Below are 17,192 nucleotides of genomic sequence, written 5' to 3'. Positions count from 1 at the left end.
TGTGGAAACGCACAAATGCGTGCATTAGAGCAGTGAGACTCACAGGAGTTCGAGCACATGAGATTCACCTGCGAATCGAAGGCTTTCATGAATGCGTGAAATCAATGTGTGATCCCTAACCGGCAGACAGAATTCTTAAAAAGTTGAGTGGTGAGATGAATTCTGGTTTAGTGTACCTGCATTAATTGACATGCAGTTTGGCTCACTTTTTCATATTACAGGTAAAAGAGTCACAACTGCGTTTGCAGGCCGTATATAGATTTGTAAAAAAATGTGTGCAACACATCCCTTTGGGTGTCTATTTTCCACTGCCACTATCTTTTAAATATCCACTGTTACGCATTTTCAGTCATTCGTCATGCCATTAAGACCATCAGTTTGTGCCTTCTGTTCAGTACTTGTGTCCAGGTCAGAGTCGTTTTAAGGCACAGGCAAAATAGGAAATTGCCCAGGGCCCCCACTTCCCAAGGGTCCCCCCGGGAAAGTGGCCTTTCTCTTCATTTACCATCTATGTATTCTATCCTCCATCTAAATCTCTCTAATTCTTTTCCTGTCTCTACCTCTGAATTTGTGTCTCTACCCCATGTCACCTTAAGGATTTTTGGGGTCTAAGGCAAGACATTTTCCAGCTGTTTTCTGTTCCCCTGTTAAAGTTTAACAACTAATTTTGCATTGTTGGCTTTATGGGGACTTGAGTTAACAATAAATGAACAATGAAATTAAATGTCTTTTACTGAGACTCGCAAAGTACATATTAACCTGGGCCCCGAAAATCCTTAAAATGACCCTGTCCAGTTCATGATTCAGTCAATACACTCCAGAAATAATGGATGATTTGCAATAAAATGGGCTTATTTCACAATTAGTTGCGCTGAACACCTCTAACCGATTAAATAGAGCAAAGAATATATAATTTATGATTGGCCTCTGTCAATATTTTGCTATGAATTCTGATAGTGACTTTGAATGTATGTGCAGTCATCAGTAGCAAAGAGTGCAAAAATGCACACTGTTAGGCAAGAAAATATTGTTACTCTTTTTATCACGTAGCCATATGCTGCTCAGCTAAAGTGAGGACTTTCTATTTGTAGTCCTCTACACAGCTGGTCTTTAGAATTTCAAGATGTCTTGATGCTTTTGCTTTCCCTGTTATAATCTGTTGCTTATTTTTTCATCAGTCATCAAGAACGAGCTCAGACTAACGTTTCTGTTTTTTTTTTTTCCTCCTATCATGCTTGCAGAAAAGAATTGCTTACAGTAAATGGACTAGGACACCTGATAGTGATGAGGATGATGAATCCATTTAGAAATTAAAGGCATGCTATTGCTAATGTGTAAGGCTCCAGCACTGCCACTCATTTTACAGTTCTTTTTGTAACTGCCTCGACTTTCCTCAAGAAATTCAGGCACGATTTTTTTGTAAACAATTATTTTAATAATAATTTTCACGAATGCAACTTGAAGTCTGGAAATTCTATTTTATCATTTATAAGGTGTTTAAATGTTTAAAGACATTGAGGTATTCCGATAGTAAAAATAAGCTTACATACAGAATTGGCATTGGCTGCACTCATTCTGTGAACGACTAATGCTTTCCTTTTCATGTATTTCTGAGAGGACGAGTGCATTAAATGTCACGACATCTAGTGCAACAGGAATGGTAGTTGGTTTCAGAAGTTACTTGAGCATGACTTACTTAAAGAGGTCACCGAATGCCTTATTCTTTTTATATTTGTAGTTCAACATATTGCGTAAGGTACGCTATATAATTTATTTTAAGGCATATTATGTTTTACATCGCTCTATTTATTTGCCAAAATATTTTTGTAATGTAACTGTATTTCATTTAACCTTTTTGGGCCGGAGTGTAATGACTGTTAATGAACTGAAAAAAAGATATTAAAGATTTAAACATATTTTTAATCGGGCTTTTAAACTACTGATTATATTTATAAAATTTATTTCAACAATAATAAACAGCCATTTATTGCACAAAAATGTGAAGCAGCTTTTATTCCATTTGAATGTTTTGTTGCTTTCTATTTAGGAATGCACGATTTTTTCCTAGAAAGGTTAGTTCAGTGCTTTTTTTTATTTTGCCTCTTTTTGCGCATTACCTATTTCAGATGCGTTTTGTAACTGGACGTCTTGTTGAGGCTTTTTTGTACATTGAATTGTACTTGTGTTTTAAGTGTACAGAACATATTTTATCTTTCATAATGTTGTGGATCTTTTTGGATGAGTGACTCGTTTGCAAGACAGAGATTTGCTATGTACATGGGTTATTAAGTGAAAATCCGCTTGATATAGGATAAGTAGCCATTGAACGAATTCATTATCCTTTACCTATATTACAAGATTCTTTGGAAATTAACTAAGAAATACTTCAAGGTGACTGTGTCAACCGCTAGGGAAAATTAACAGTATAAGGCCTATAACAAAAAAGGAGTTTCCAATGGTGTAGAATGGTAGAAATCTTATTTCTGTTGAAACTGTTCAATAGAAGTTAATTTAGACATCTTACATTTTAAACAATACACCACCCACCAACCAAAGGTTTACTTCAAAACAAATTGTGATTCATCACTTCTAATCAAACTACAAAGCAGAATAGCAGGACAGTACAGATGGAAGGCTTTAAACTTCGAAGAGTAGAAAGGAGAGTGGGAGGAAGGCCACCGAAAGTGGACTTGGATGATAACGTTTGTAGAGGATGCCAATAGTGGATGCAGGCAACAGGGCTGCATGCCAGGTAGAACGGTAGAAGTGGTTAGTGTTCAAGGCCTTTTGGGTAAAGGAAGGACGTAGCCATCTGTTTTCATGGACCTAGGTGCTCTGAAATACAATGTTAGTAGGACAAGAAGGTCTAGCTCCTTCCATAAATGAAGGAGTGATCGCGTTTGGCGAATGGGAACTGGAAATGAGTTCTGATAGACTGGTGTTGCAGGGGAAGGCGTCATGGCTACTCCTTTTGCTCATTTTGTTCCAGCGTGACTATGCTGCTGCTGCACATTGCACAGTTATTTTACAATATATTCCCACGTACCTTAATCACAGACATGGGAAAGTCCGTGATGGCGTATATATGTAATCAGGTTGCTTCAGTAATAAATACAGCCATCAAGATGTACTTGCCCAGAGAACATTGTCACAGCTCATGCCTGCAGGGAGCACAACCAATCAGACGTACCTGAATTGATTGCTGTGATGGAAATAAGTAGGTGTTCAATATTGTTTTGTTTCTGATGGTGTAGGAAGCTGACTTGGTGTGTGGTGGGTACCTAAGGTACTTACACCTCATACCAGGTCCAGGTATCCCATCTCAGTGAAGTGTCGGCAGTGTCTAGGAGCCAGGCTCTCTAGAGGTAGCTGCAGATTAGCAGCCAAGGCTTATGTAGGTGACATGCAAAGCTCATGCAATACCACTGTAGTCACACAGCACTTACACACATGAAAGAAACCACACAGTGTTACAAAAATAAAGGTATTTTATTTTAGTTACACAACACCAAAATTACTAAAAAAGACAATACTCCTGTAGGAGGTAAGTAAAAACACGAAATCTGTACATTAGTAATCAGAAATGGGCGTAGAAAAGGAAAGGTTAGAAAACAGTGCAAATGTAGATAACCAATAGTTACCCTACGGGGAGCCCAAACCATATACTAAAAAAATGGAATGCAAACACAGGACCCCCACCTAGGTAAGTGGAATGTGTAGAGGGGAGCTGGGGGCACTAGAAAACCACAGCAATAATTAACACAATACCTGCAGCGACCAGGAAAGCCGGAGAAAATCACTGGAATTTCCCCAAACCACCCAAAAGGAAGAAAAATAAGAAAAGAAGACACCCAGACAAGACTGCAAGAAACCAGCAGTGGATTCCTGGAGAGGACTGCCTGTGGAGAGAGGGGACCCGGTCCAAAAGTGTCAGTGGAGTCCAGGAGGAATAGGAGCTACTACTCACCCAGCTGTACTTACAGGAGTTGGTCGAAGGTGAGGAAGAACAGGTCAACACTGGAGCCAGAGAAGAGTTCCTGATGGATGCAGAAGATGTCTCACGCTGGAGTGAAGGTTGCAGATGGGTGTCGGTGCAAGAATTCCACCAACAAGCCTTGGCAAAGGCAAACTTGTGGTTAATGGAAAAGTGGTGCTACCGGGGACCAGCAAGGCTGAGGAGAACTCAACACAGGAGGGGGAGTCAGAGGGGACCCTCAGCATCACAGAGAGTCCACAGAAGCAGAGGCAGCACCCACAGGAGTCCACCAGGATGGGGACACAGAAGCTGCAGGAGGAGCCCACACAGCACTACAGGAAGGGATCCCACGCCGCAGCAAAACCACGCAGAGGGCTGTGCGTCACAGGAAGGAGTGCCGGGTACTGGAGCTACACGTCTCCTGAAGATCCCTTGCAGGAGATGCAAACAAGCCTTGGCAGCTGCAAGAGAGGCAGTGCACTTAGGGTACTGTCCTGCGTGGGAAGGCAGAGGCTTGCCTCCACCAAAGTTGGACAGGTGGCAGAGAGGCCCAAGAGCACTACTCCAGACAATGCATGTTGCAGGATCCACGCAGCTCAAGATGAGAGGAGATCCACGCAGCCGGTTGTCATTGCAGCTGGTGCCTGCGGACACAGTGTAGTGACCCATTCACTTCAAGGGAGATTCCTTCTTCTTCTTATGCAGGCTGAAGAGTTGCTGTCTTCTGAGGATGCACACCCAGGGAAATGTTGCAAAGCTAGCAGGAGCTGTGGAAACAAAGCTGCAGATGAGTCTTGCAGCGTTGTTGGTACCTGGAGGGTCCAGTCGCAGTTCCAGTGGCCAGAAGTCAAAGTGGAGGTTGCTGGAGTTTTGCAATCCGAATATGAGGACCCACTCAAGAGAGAGACCCTAAATAGCCCTGAAAGGGAGATTGGTCACCTAGCCAGGTAAGCACCTATCAGGTGGGGGCTCTGACGTCCCCTGCCTGGCCTGGCCACTCAGATGCTCCCAGAGTTCCCTGCCAACCTTGAAAACAAGATGGCAGACCCCATGGACTCTGTGAAGGAGCTCTGAGCACCACCCCTGTGGTAATGATGGACAGGGGAGTGGTCACTCTCATTTTCATTGTCCAGTTTCATGCCAGAGCAGGGACTGGCAGTCCCTGAATCGGTGTGTACAGGTTTATGTGCGGAGGGCACCGTATGTGCCCTTTAAAGCAAACCAGTGGCTTGGGGAGGCTACCCCTCCCAAGCCAGTCATACTTCTTTCGAAAGGGAGAGGGTGTTACCGCCCTCTCCCAAGGGAAATCCGTTTTTCTGCCTTCCTAGGCTTGATCAGATCAAGCAGCAGGAGGGCAGAAACCTGTCTGAGGGGTGGCAGCAGCTTGGGCTTCCCGGAAAAACCCTTTAAGACTGGTGGTAGAAATTCTGGGGATTCTCTAAGGAGGCCCCAGAGTGCAAGGAATCATACTTCCAATACTTGTAACAGTATTGGGGTATGATTCCGACATGTTTGATACCAAACATGCCCAGGTTCGGAGTTACCATTATGTAGCTGGTAATGAACTACATCCAGTATACACGTAAAATCGCATCCCGGCACTCACAAAGTCCAGGAAAATGGGCCCGGAGTTTGTGGGGGCACCTCTGCTAGTGCAGGGGTGCCCTCACATACAGGTACCTGCACCCTGCCCTCTGGGCTGAGAGGGCCTACCATAGGGGTGACTTACAGTGACCTGGTGCTGTGACCTGTAGTGAAAACGGGTGCATTCACCCATTACACGCACACTGCAATGGCAGGCCTGCAGAATCCTTTGCAAAGCAGGTGCATTCACCCATCTCAGGCAGACTGTAATGGCAGGCCAGCAGAACCCTTTGCATGGGCTCCCTCTGGGTGGCAGAATAACTGCTGCAGCCCATAGTGATCCCTTGGTACCCCAATTCCCTGGGTACCTAGGTACCATATATTAGGGACTTTCATGGGGGGGGGGGAACCAGTATGCCAATTGTGGAAAGAAAGGGGTACATTTACCAAGTTAAAAGGGACAGAGCATAACCTCAGGGGTCCTGGCTAGCAGGATCCCCGTGGACACAGTCAAACACACTGACAACAGGCAGAAAATGGGGGTAAACATGCCAAGAAAGTGGGCACTTTCCTACAGATGGATACTTCTAACCGCAGATTCCTCAATTGCTACCCGTGTGTGCTGGCATCAGTTTCTTTCTTTTTTTTTTTTTTCTTCAAACTTTAAGGCCCAGATGGAACTCCGCTCCCCTTTTTTTTCACTTTGTGATGCATGTTCTGCCTTCAAAAGCATTCCAGTGTTCAAGGCAACATCATCCCCTCAGGCTACAGGGTTTAAGCCTTGTATGAACTGATACAATCAGAAGTCTGTCACAGATCACCACAAGGTGTCTCTCTCATGTGTGGGTTTGGTGCAAGGCCTGCGATTATTACGACCAGATGAACCCAAAGGCCATTCATGAACCTCAGGCAAATCTTTATGTAGTGAAGCACCACAGGACTCTACCCAGGTACCACTCCAGATAAATTTGAAGAGTGCGGACCTGCTCCTGCTTCCAAAGTTGTTCAAAGATATATCATCTTCGCGATTGAATCCTTCAGGTAAGAATAAAAAAAAAACATAAGAAGTCCAAGTGGAAATTAGCCCCTATCTGCCACTCTCCAGAGAAGGCACAATGGTGTCACTGTGCCTCTAGTTCTCAATTCCATTGTGCTGAGGAGCCGATTTTGTCTTTAGTCCTGTTGCATCCCGAATTCCATTGTCTGACAGCAGTGTTGCAGCAGGCCAAAGCCTTTTCAGAGGACATGCTGCACATCTTCAGCATGCTGCCACTCCCTCTGATACAGCTTAAGGCCCCAATGATCAGCAGGGGCTTCCAGACGAGTAAGTTACTGCTGGTGGGTCTGCCTTTTGCACCATCTGTTCCCCTTGATTCTGCTTCTGGTTCCACATCTGTCTCAGTGCTGACTTGGCACTCAGGGCTGAATTATGAACTGGTCCCGCAGACATAGACGCTGGCACTGATGCTGCTGGCATCAGAACAGAAGCTGCAAGCAGTTGTTGTCTCTGGCTCCAAGCTGAATTCATCTTAACCAAGGCAGCACCTAGATACTGATGAGGTGAAGCCAATACCCGATCTCAGACACTATTGCTCTACCACACAGTAGCTCATGGACTATACCAGCTTTAGGTCTCTGACTCAGAGCCAGCCATATGGAGACGACAGTGGAGGGGATGGGAAACAATTTGCTCCTTTTGGTGAAGACGATTGGTATATGGACCTACGAGATGACAGTGGGTTCAATATCTCACCCAATACTGGGTATGGGTGCCCGCCCTACCACCTTGGCCAACTACAAAAATATAGTACATGTTTTGCCACTGTGATTCAGAGGGCTGCTGAGGTTGTTGACCGCACCGCTCCACTATGCAAGTGAAAGCAAATATACTCATAGATGACCTGGAACTGGACAAATCTATTAGGCCCTCATGGATATGCTACTGGGCACTTGGAGAAAACCTTGCTCTCATCATGCAATGCATTGGATACAGCTTGGCCACAAACTCTGTCTTTGTCTCCAGGATAGATTCCGTCCTATGTTCCATTGCGCCCGATTGCCTGGGTCCAGCTGTGACACTGCGTCAACTCCACAACTTCAGGAAGCAATGGACAAAACTTTTGTTATCCGTTCAGACCCTTTGGAGCACCTTTTGGCCATAAGGGTCTGAAGTGTCCTCCAGTCGTTCTACTGCTGGCCTATTTACCCCTAACACTGACTGTGCCAATGGACCGATCACCAAAGTCGGCCCTGACTTAGGCATGGCACCAATACCTACACCTCTCACTGCAGCACAGTCCACACCACATCCCTGTATGTAGATGCCGCGGACTCCAGAAGAGGAGTCCACAGCACTCACAAACTCCAAAGCCCACCCAGTGCGACCTTCATCAACGTCACATCCACCTTGACATCTTTCCCGCGCTGATTCTGATGCACAGTATCATGATTATGATTATGATATCTGGTAGAGACGTCTAGGTGCAGATTCCTTACCTTTGAATTCCCTTGTGTCAGCTTCGAAGCTGGAATTTTTTTACAGAGCAAATACCCTGCGTGTGCCGTCGGGTGGAGTCGTTCGGAACTGCATGCGTTGTTCAGCTCCGCATGGCGCTGTCAGGGTCATTGGAGCCGTCTGTGACATTACGATCGTCTATAAAGACACCACCCCAACGTGTTTACATCAGTTCTTTTCCTTCTGCGCCGGTTAAGCGCAGGTCTGGGATCAAGCTACCCTTTGCCTTTTTTGGCAGGTCTTTTTTCTGCCCTTTTGTCAAAGATTTTTCATCTTTGCAAGATATCCTCGAGGAAGACGGGGTTCAAGCTGTGTAGTTCTTGCCTTTGCGCCGTGTCGGTGACAGACACCCACCAGGTGTGTTTCTGGTGCCTCGACAGAGACCACGACTGGAAGCCGTGCTCCGACTGCCGGACCATGGCCCCGAAAGCTTTGAGAGAGCAGTCTTTGAAGCTCATGGCAGCCCGGCAGTCGATGTCGGGCACGACTCCTAGGAGGTCACGGTCCTGCTGGAGGATGAAGTCTCGGGACCGCTCCAGGAGCCCCAAGTCCTCTTCTTCTCATTCGAGGTCCTCCGGGCACTCCAGGAAGAAGCACAAAAAAAAAAAGAAGTCCAAGCAGACTTTGACTTCTATACACCTGTAGGCCGACGAGGCGTCACAGGAGCATGGTTCCGTGACAACGATGCCAGAGCCGACTTTGCGTCCCTCCTCCCCACACCCGGGAGCGAATTTTATGAAGCCATGCACCTAGTATTTGAGCGGGCTGCTCTTCGGGCCCCGCAGGATTAGCAGGGGCCCCATTAGGTTCAACGCCGGCGGCTTCAGCCTCGGCACCGTTGGGGACCTCGGTATCAGATATCGGATCCGGGCCGACGCCGGTTCCACACACTCAGGGGGTCATTATGATTCCCGCGGTGCCGGCGGGAGCCGCCAGAATACCGCTGCGCGGTCAGAAGACCGCCGCGGTTATTCTGTGTTTCCCGCTGGGCTGGCGGGCGACCGCCAGAAGGCCGCCCGCCCAGCGGGAAACCCCTTTCCACGATGATGCCGGCTCCGAATGGAGCCGGCGGAGTGGAAAGGGTGCGACGGGAGTAGTTGCACCCGTCGCGAATTTCAGTGTCTGCTATGCAGACACTGAAATTCTCAGTGGGGCCCTGTTACGGGGGCACCTGCAGTGCCCATGCCATTGGCATGGGCACTGCAGGGGCCCCCAGGGGCCCCACGACACCCCATGCCGCCATCTTGAACAGGATGGCGGTATGGGGGTCGGAATCCCCATGGCGGCGCAGCAAGCTGCGCCGCCATGGAGGATTCCCCAGGGCAGCGGAAAACCGGCGGTACACCGCCGGTTTTCCGTTTCTGACCGCAGCTGTACCGCCGCGGTCAGAATGCCCTTGGGAGCACCGCCAGCCTGTTGGCGGTGCTCCCGCGGTCCCCGGCCCTGGCGGTCCATGACCGCCAGGGTCGGAATGACCGCCTCAGTCTCCTCTGGTGTCAGTCCCAATGTCGATGCTTCCCCCACGACCGGCGATGTGAGCCCCATCCTCATTCCGGATGATCCAGAACCTCAAAGACGTCGTACGATGCAGATTCCGACTTCGATGGTGCTGACATGGCCCAGATCAGTGCCTGAGGCTTATTTTGAACAGCCAGGCACAGGTGAGGAATGGGAGGGGTCTGAGGACCCTTTAGAGTATGGTTTGGAGCAGGACTGGTGTGAGGATCTAGGGGAAACTAGTGGACTGGATACTCCTCCAGATACTGGCATGCTCTCACCTTCTTCTGTGGCTACGGAGGAAGGAGCTTCATATGCCATGGTGGTGTGTAGAGCAGCTGAGGTCTTTGACCTAGAGTTGCCTACGGTGCCAGTCACGACTAACATCCTGAAAGAGGTGCTGCAGCAGGGAGATGCTACATCGAAGCCGATGTTACCCTTCAACGAAGCCCATCCCGATGTCCTGCTGGGGACGTGGTCCAAACCCAGCACAGGGGCTCCTGTAGATAGGACAATCGGCCGCTTCCATCAACCATCTCCTGCTGACCATAGTTTCCTCACCCAACACCCCACCCCGGAGAGCTTTGTGGTCCAAGCCTCCATTTCCCATGGCGCCTTCCCTTCCGCTCCCCCGGATAGGGAATCCAAGAGGCTGGACCATCCTGGGAAGAAGATGATTTCTTCCTCCAGCCTAACATTGAGGTCTATAAACACCTCTTGCATTTTAAGCCGTTTTTCCCATTGTTTATGGGATACAGTGACACAGGTGCTGCCCCAGGTCCCGGAGAGAGTATGGGGCACTCTCACTCAAGCTGTCAAAGATGGGAGGGATGCATCCAAGTTTATGATTCAACGTGCTGGGCAGGGAGATTTCACCGACAGTGGCCCTTCGACACCATGCCTGGCTTCATACAACTGGCTTTTTGGGGGATGTCCAGCCAAACCTGATGGACATGCCCTTCGATGGCTCACACCTTTTTGAAGAAAAGGCAGACTCGGCGCTGGAGCAGTTCAATGACTCTCAAGCTCGCCAGCAGTCTGCCTTTCCCCCCTCGAGGCCTTGGAAGGGGCGTGGTACCACGCCACCCACAGGTCAGCCACCGCCCTCCATCATCACAGCATCCAATGCAAGGACAAGGTTGTGGTACCTTCAGACCCAGAGGGTCTAGCCAGAGGTGGGCCACCACTCAGCCCCCCTTTTCCACAGCACCCATGCCCTTCTAGTATGATTCTGCAAGACCATGTGAGTCCAGTTGAAGGGAGGATTCAATTTCATCTCCCTCACTGGCGGTCCATAACATCACATGGGTCTTACAGATCATACTGAAGGGCTATTCCCTCCCCTTCCAGTCTTTCCTTCCCTCTATTCCTCGATTGAAAGAACAGCTGAGGGAGGATCATTTAATCTTTCTCCGTGAGGAAGTTAGGGCTCTCTTGGCCAAGGGAGCCCTAGAAAGGTTCCCGATGTCAGAAGTAGACAGTGTTTGCTACTTTCTGATTCCAAAAAAGAAAAAGGGCCTATCTTGGATTTAGAGGACGTCAATCTCTTCCTCAAAAAAGGAGAAATTCAGGATGCTTACTCTTGCTCAGTTCTTGTCTGCCCTCGACCAAGGAGACTGAATGGTAGCATTGGACTTGCAGGATGCGTATTTTCACATACCCATCCTGCTCGCCAGCAGGTGTTACTTGCGGTTCAAGTTGGGCAAAGAGCACTTTCAGTTTACTGTGCTCCCCTTCGGTCCCACCAGTCCCCCTCGGCGGTTCACCAAGGTGATGGCGGTAGTAGCAGCTCATCTGCGCAGGTTAGGGATTTCAGTCTTCCCCTACCTCGACGACTGGCTGTTAAAGGCGCCTATGCCCCAGGCTAGTCAACCACCTTCAGACGACGGCAAACCTCTTGCATTCGCTGGGGTTTACTATAAACATGCCAAAGTAACACCTGACTCTCTCAAAAGCTCCCTTTAATCGGAGCCATACTGGACACAGTGCGGTTTTGGGTTTATCCTCCCGAGCCGTGAGTCCAGGATATTCAGGTTATGATACCGATATTTTGGCCTCTATCCTGGATTTCGGTGAGACAGACTCTGATTCTGTTGGGACTCATGGCCTCCTGCATCGTGTTAGTCAAACATGCCAGATGGCATATGAGGGTTCTGCAATGGGACCTGAAGTTCCAATGGGCGCAGCATCAGGGAAATCTTACCGACATGGTTCAAATCTCAGAGGGAACTGCAAAAGACCTGCAGTGGTGGTTAGTGAAATGCGATTGGGTCAGAGGCAGACTCCTCTCTCTTCCCAAGACAGATCTCACAGTAGTGACAGATGCGTCACTTCTGGGATGGGGCGGCCATCTGGGAGAGGCGGAGATCAGAGGCCTCTGGTCTCTGGCCTCCATATCAACTTACTGGAGCTCTGGGCGATCCAACTAACATTGAAAGCATTTGTAAAAAGGAAGATAGTGCGGGTGTTCACGGACAACATCGCAATGTGGTGCTGCAACAAGCAGGGCAGTGTGGGGTCGTGGACCCTTTGTCAAGAGGTTCTGCGTCTCTGGACATGGATGGAACAGCAGGGCATAACCCTGGTGGTTCAACACCTGGCAGGTTCTCTGAACACCAGGGCGGACGAGCTCAGCCGTTGATGCCTATCGGATCACAAATGGTATCTCCATCCGGAGGTTGTGCAAGGACTCTTTCAGTAGTGGGGAAAGTCTTGGTTAGATCTTTCCGCCTCCGCAGAGAGAATGCGCAATGTCAGCAGTATTGCGCGTTGGAGTTTCCAAAGCAGCAATCACTCGGTGATGCTTTTCATCACAAGTGGAGTTCAGGCCCCCTGTACGCTTTTCCACCCATACCACTTCATCCCAGAGTTCTCAAGAAGATCAAGAAAGACCGGGCCCAAGTCATCCAAGTGGCTGCGAATTGGGCACGGAGAGTCTGGTATCCTGAGCTTCTCAAAATGAGCATCAATCCTCCGATCAGGCTGCCTCTTCAACAGAATCTTCTGTCGCAGCAGCAGCTGAGTGTTCTCCACCCGAACCTGTCAACTCTGCGCCTTAATGCGTGGAGATTGAGGGCTCATTTTACCAGGGGCAAGGCTACTACCACTGAGCTGGCTCGGGCGTTCTAGTTCTGGAGATTTGTCAGGCGGCAACGTGGCCATCTTTGCATACGTTTGCAAAACAATACTGCCTGGACAGTCAGGTACGGAGAGACGGACACTTTGCTCGTTTGGTCCTACAAGACTTTTTAGTGTAAGTAGACATATCCGCAGCCCACCACCAGGAGGTTATGGCTTGGGTATCTATTCAAAGGTAAGGAATCTGCAGCTGGAAATCTCTATCAGATGAAAAAGTTACTTACGTTTAGTAACACAATATCTGGTAGAGACTCTAGCTGCAAATTTCTTACACCCACCCATGCCTCCCCGCTCTGCGGATATGTCTAGTAGGGTTAGAGTTTATCCCTTTCATTGCCCTAGTTTTGCACAGACAAATTGTTGCTTCTATCCATGACTCTGCTCTTCTGGAGTGGACGTTTGTGGGTAAAAGAACTGACATATGAGCGCCGGGGTGGGGCCGTCATAGGCGACCTTGATGTCACAGACAGCTCCAACGACACTGATGATGCCATGTGGAGCTGAACGATGCCATTCGACGGTGTGCGGAGGGTATTGCTCAGCAAAAAATTCCAGATTCGAAGCGGACGCCAGGTAATTCAAAGGTAAGGAATCTGCAGCTAGATAGAGTCTCTACCAGATAATGTGTTACCGAAGGTAAGTAACTTGTTAGTTGATGATGGTAACTTTTATGAGGAGAAACTTTGTTCGATGGCATGTGTGGCTGTAGGTATACATGTTCTGCATACTCCTGCCATCTAGATTTGGGTCCAGAGTGGTGCTAGTTGTTTTTCTTTCTCACGACTTCCTTACCACTTGGTACTGATGGATATGCCAACCTGATGGATCTGATTCGACAGTTCTTCTATCCTCGATGCCACGCTAAATTTCCCCACTCCGATCAACATCTGGTGTGTAAACTCTGCCTCTCCCCCAATCATCAAGGGCTATCTGTGACACCTGCACATCATTCCGGTCGAAGAAGCCGCTTGGAGCCAAAAGGTACATTGATTGGAAATGGTTTTCTGGGGGGGCAGTCCAACTGCTGCCACCCCTCAGACAGATTTCTGCCCTCCTTCTGCTTGATTTGAACAAGCCCAGGAAGGCAGAACAAAGGATTTCCTTTGGGAGAGGGAGGTAACACCCTCTCCCTTTGGAAATAGGTGTGACTGGCTTGGAAGGGGTAGCGTCCCCAAGCCACTGGTTTGCTTTGAAGGGCACATTGGGTGCCGTCCGTGCATAAACCAATCCACACTGGTTCAGGGACCCCCAGTCCCTGCTCTGGTGTGAAACTGGACAATGGAAAGGGGAATGACCACTCTCCTGTCCTTTACCACCCCAGGGGTGGTGCTCAGAGCTCCTCCAGGGGGTGCTTGGGTTCTGCCATCTTGTTTCAAAGGTTGACAGGGCTGTCTGGGAGCATCTGAGTGGCCAGGCCAAGCAGGTGAGGTCCGAACCCCCACGTGATAGGTGCTTACCTGGTTAGGTGACCAATCCCCCTTTCAGGGCTATCTAGGGTCTCTCTCTCTCTCTCTCTCTCTTGGATGTGTCCTCAGATTTGACTTGCAAAATTCCAGCATGACTCCTCTGCAACCTCCACTTCGACTTCTGACCACAGGAAACACGACTGGACCTTCCAGGAACCGACAAACACTGCTACAACAAAGAAGACTCTTCTGCAACTTTGTTTCCATGTCTCCTGACAGCTTTGCAACATTTCCCTGGCCGTGCATCACTAGAAGACTTCAACTCTTGAGCCTGCACAAGAAGAAGGACGACTCTCCCTTGGAGTTAAGGAGTGACTGCCCTGCAACTGCAGGCACCTACAGCAAGCAACAACCGGCTGCGGGGATATCCCCTCATCTTGAGCTGCGCGGATCCTACATTGCGGGTGGTGGTCCGGAGTAGTCTTCTTGGTCCTCTCTGCCAGCTGTCCAACTTGGATGGAGGCAAGCCTTTGCCTTCCCACGCAGGACAGTAACCCATGCACTGCGTCTCTTGCAGCTGCCAAGGCTTGTTTGGATCTCCTCCAAGGGATCTTTAGGCGACGTATAGCTCCAGCCCTTGGCACTCCATCCTGCAAAGCACAGCCTCCTGCATGGTTTTCCTGTGGCATGGGATCCTCTTTCGAAGTGCGGATTAGGCTTCTTCTGCGACTCGTGTCCCCATCATGTGGGACTCCTGTGGGTGGTGCCTCTGCTCCTGTGGATTCTGCGATGTTGAGGGTCCCCTGTGACTCACCACTCTTGGGTTGAGTCCTCCTAGGCCTTGATGGTCCCCGGCAGCACCTCTTTTCCACTAACTGCAAATTTGCCTTTGCGAAGGCTTGTTGGTGGAATTCCTACACCAACACCCGTCTGTAATCTTCCTTCCAGCGTGGGACTTCATCTGCATCCATCAGGAACTCTTCTCCTGCTCCAGGGCTGCAGTGCTAACCTGTTCTTCCTCACCGCCGACCAACTCCTACATCCACAGCTGGGTGGGTAGTAGCCTCTACTCTTCCTGGACTCCACTGTGACTCTTGGACTTGGTCCCCTCTCTCCACAGGTATCCACCGCTGGGTTTCTTGCAGTCTTGTCTGGGAGTCTTATTTTTCATTTTTCACCCTTTTGGGTGGTTTGGGGAAAAGCCACAGTTTTGGTCCTGCATTCCTGGTCACTGGGGGGGGGAGGGGGGGGGAGGGGGAGTGTTACTTACCTCTGTGGTTTTCTAGTACTACCAGCTACACATTTTACTTACCTAGGTGGGGGTACCTTATCCCCATTCCATTTTTTTTGTATATGGTTTGTGCTTCCCCTAGGGTCACTATTAGTTATTGCTATTTGCACTGTTTTCTAACCTTTTCTATGCCGGTTTCTGATTACTAGTGTATATATTTAATGTATTACTAATCTCCTAAGGGTGGGGGTCAGCTTTTCTAGTATTTCGTGTTGATTTGTTCTAAAAAATAAAGTACCTATACTTTTGTACAACTGAGTGTTTTCTTTCATGTGTGTAAGTGCTGTGTGACTACAGTGGTATTGCATGAGGTTTGCAGGTCTCCTAGATAAGCCTTGGCTGCTCATCCACAGCTACCTCTAGAGAGCCTGGCTTCGAGGCACTGTCTACAGTTCACTAAGAGGGGATATTTGGACCTGGCATACGGTGTAAGTACCATAGGTACCCACCACACACCAGGCCAGCTTCCTACACTTCCTCTGACCCAATATAGATTAGATCTCAGTTCCCTCCTGACTCAGTTGTTGCCACCACTGCATGGAAACGTCCCAACAGTCAGGCCACTGGGAACTCTTAAGAAGAAGAGAAAGAAAATTGATGCTGTGGACAAAAGGGCTGCTGCACATGCAGCCAATAATTTTTCCGAGTATTTCCAACTCGGAAGCATTGTTGGCCAGATACGACTGAGCTCAGTGTAACGAAATGGAGGAGCTCCTCCAGTTCCAACCAGATGAGCACAGCAAAAGATGGCTACAGGTAGTTACCGAAGGGCAAACAATTTCCAACGACTCAATTAATTGTGCTCTGGACATCGCAAATACAACTGCACACGGCATTAACGCTAGTGTCCACCTTCAAAGGCACGCTTGACTTCGCTGCCCAGGTCTCAAACTAGAAGTTCAGCAAGTGGTCCCTAATATGCCCTTTGACAGGGAGCACCTTTTCGGGCCTCAAGTGGACACTACTGTTAAAAAGCTCAAGAAGGATATGGACACAGCAAAGGCTATGGGTGCCCTCCAATCACCTACACAGAGGGGCACTTATCGCCTCAGTTTTAGAGGCTCCTTCCAAACCACATCCGCTGAGGCCTCTATATCACACTCTACACAGCCACAAGCCCCCTACTCTAGAGGTTTCTACAAAGGTTTCTTTAGAGGCAACAACAATAAGGGACGAGGTAAGAGCACCACCTCTCAAGACTCTTCCTCCACTGAAAGCAGTGACTACCTCCATCTTACCCCCACTTATTCCACAACCATCCAGGGAAGGCTGCAAAACATTCATTTGCACTGGGTCAACATCACCAAGGACCAGTGGTTCCTCTCCATTAACCAACATGGTTATTATCTGGAGCTCATAACTACTCCTCCTAATATTAAATCTTGCACTCACAGGCTATCGCACGAACACCTCACCCTTCTCAAACAAGAGGTCCAATCTCTTCTTCCCAAAGGGGCCATAGAGCCTGTTCTGTTGCAACACCAATTGTTAGAGGTATACTCCCTATACTAACTCATTCCCAAAAAGGACGGTTCTCTCAGACCTATTCTCACCCTCAGACTGCTGATTCAGTGCATCCTGTCAGTACACTTCAAGATGTTGTTCCACTTATACAGGAAGGCAGTTTTATTACAGCTCTCAATCTAAAGGACGCCTACTTCTATATTCCCATCCACCCTCCACACTGAAAATACCTTCAGTTTGTTAATGCAGGCAAACATTACCAGTTCCAGGTCCTGCATTTCATGGTCACTACCGCTCTGAGTCTTCACAAAGTGTTTAGTA

The 17,192-nt window shown here is 48.7% G+C and overlaps 1 protein-coding gene across 2 annotated transcripts in view; it reads left to right on the top strand.

Moving 5' to 3' along the window:
* Positions 1 to 17,192, top strand: part of VPS13A (vacuolar protein sorting 13 homolog A) — a 1,844,906-nt gene that overhangs the window by 1,606,252 nt on the left and 221,462 nt on the right. Inside the window, exon 69 of one of the 2 annotated variants that reach the window (XM_069230094.1) lies at positions 1,242 to 1,993. The exons of the other annotated variant lie outside the window; for it this stretch is intronic. Within the exon in view, the coding sequence (XP_069086195.1) occupies positions 1,242 to 1,307 (66 nt within the window). The 3' untranslated portion in view covers positions 1,308 to 1,993. Of the gene's footprint in view, positions 1 to 1,241; positions 1,994 to 17,192 lie in introns of those variants that run through there. 2 annotated transcript variants of the gene reach the window in all.

This window comes from Pleurodeles waltl, chromosome 1_1, assembly GCF_031143425.1.
Source record: "Pleurodeles waltl isolate 20211129_DDA chromosome 1_1, aPleWal1.hap1.20221129, whole genome shotgun sequence".
NCBI classification, from domain to species: domain Eukaryota; kingdom Metazoa; phylum Chordata; class Amphibia; order Caudata; family Salamandridae; genus Pleurodeles; species Pleurodeles waltl.
Note: the sequence above shows the minus strand (reverse complement) of the source record. Positions and strands in the feature narration are given on the sequence as shown.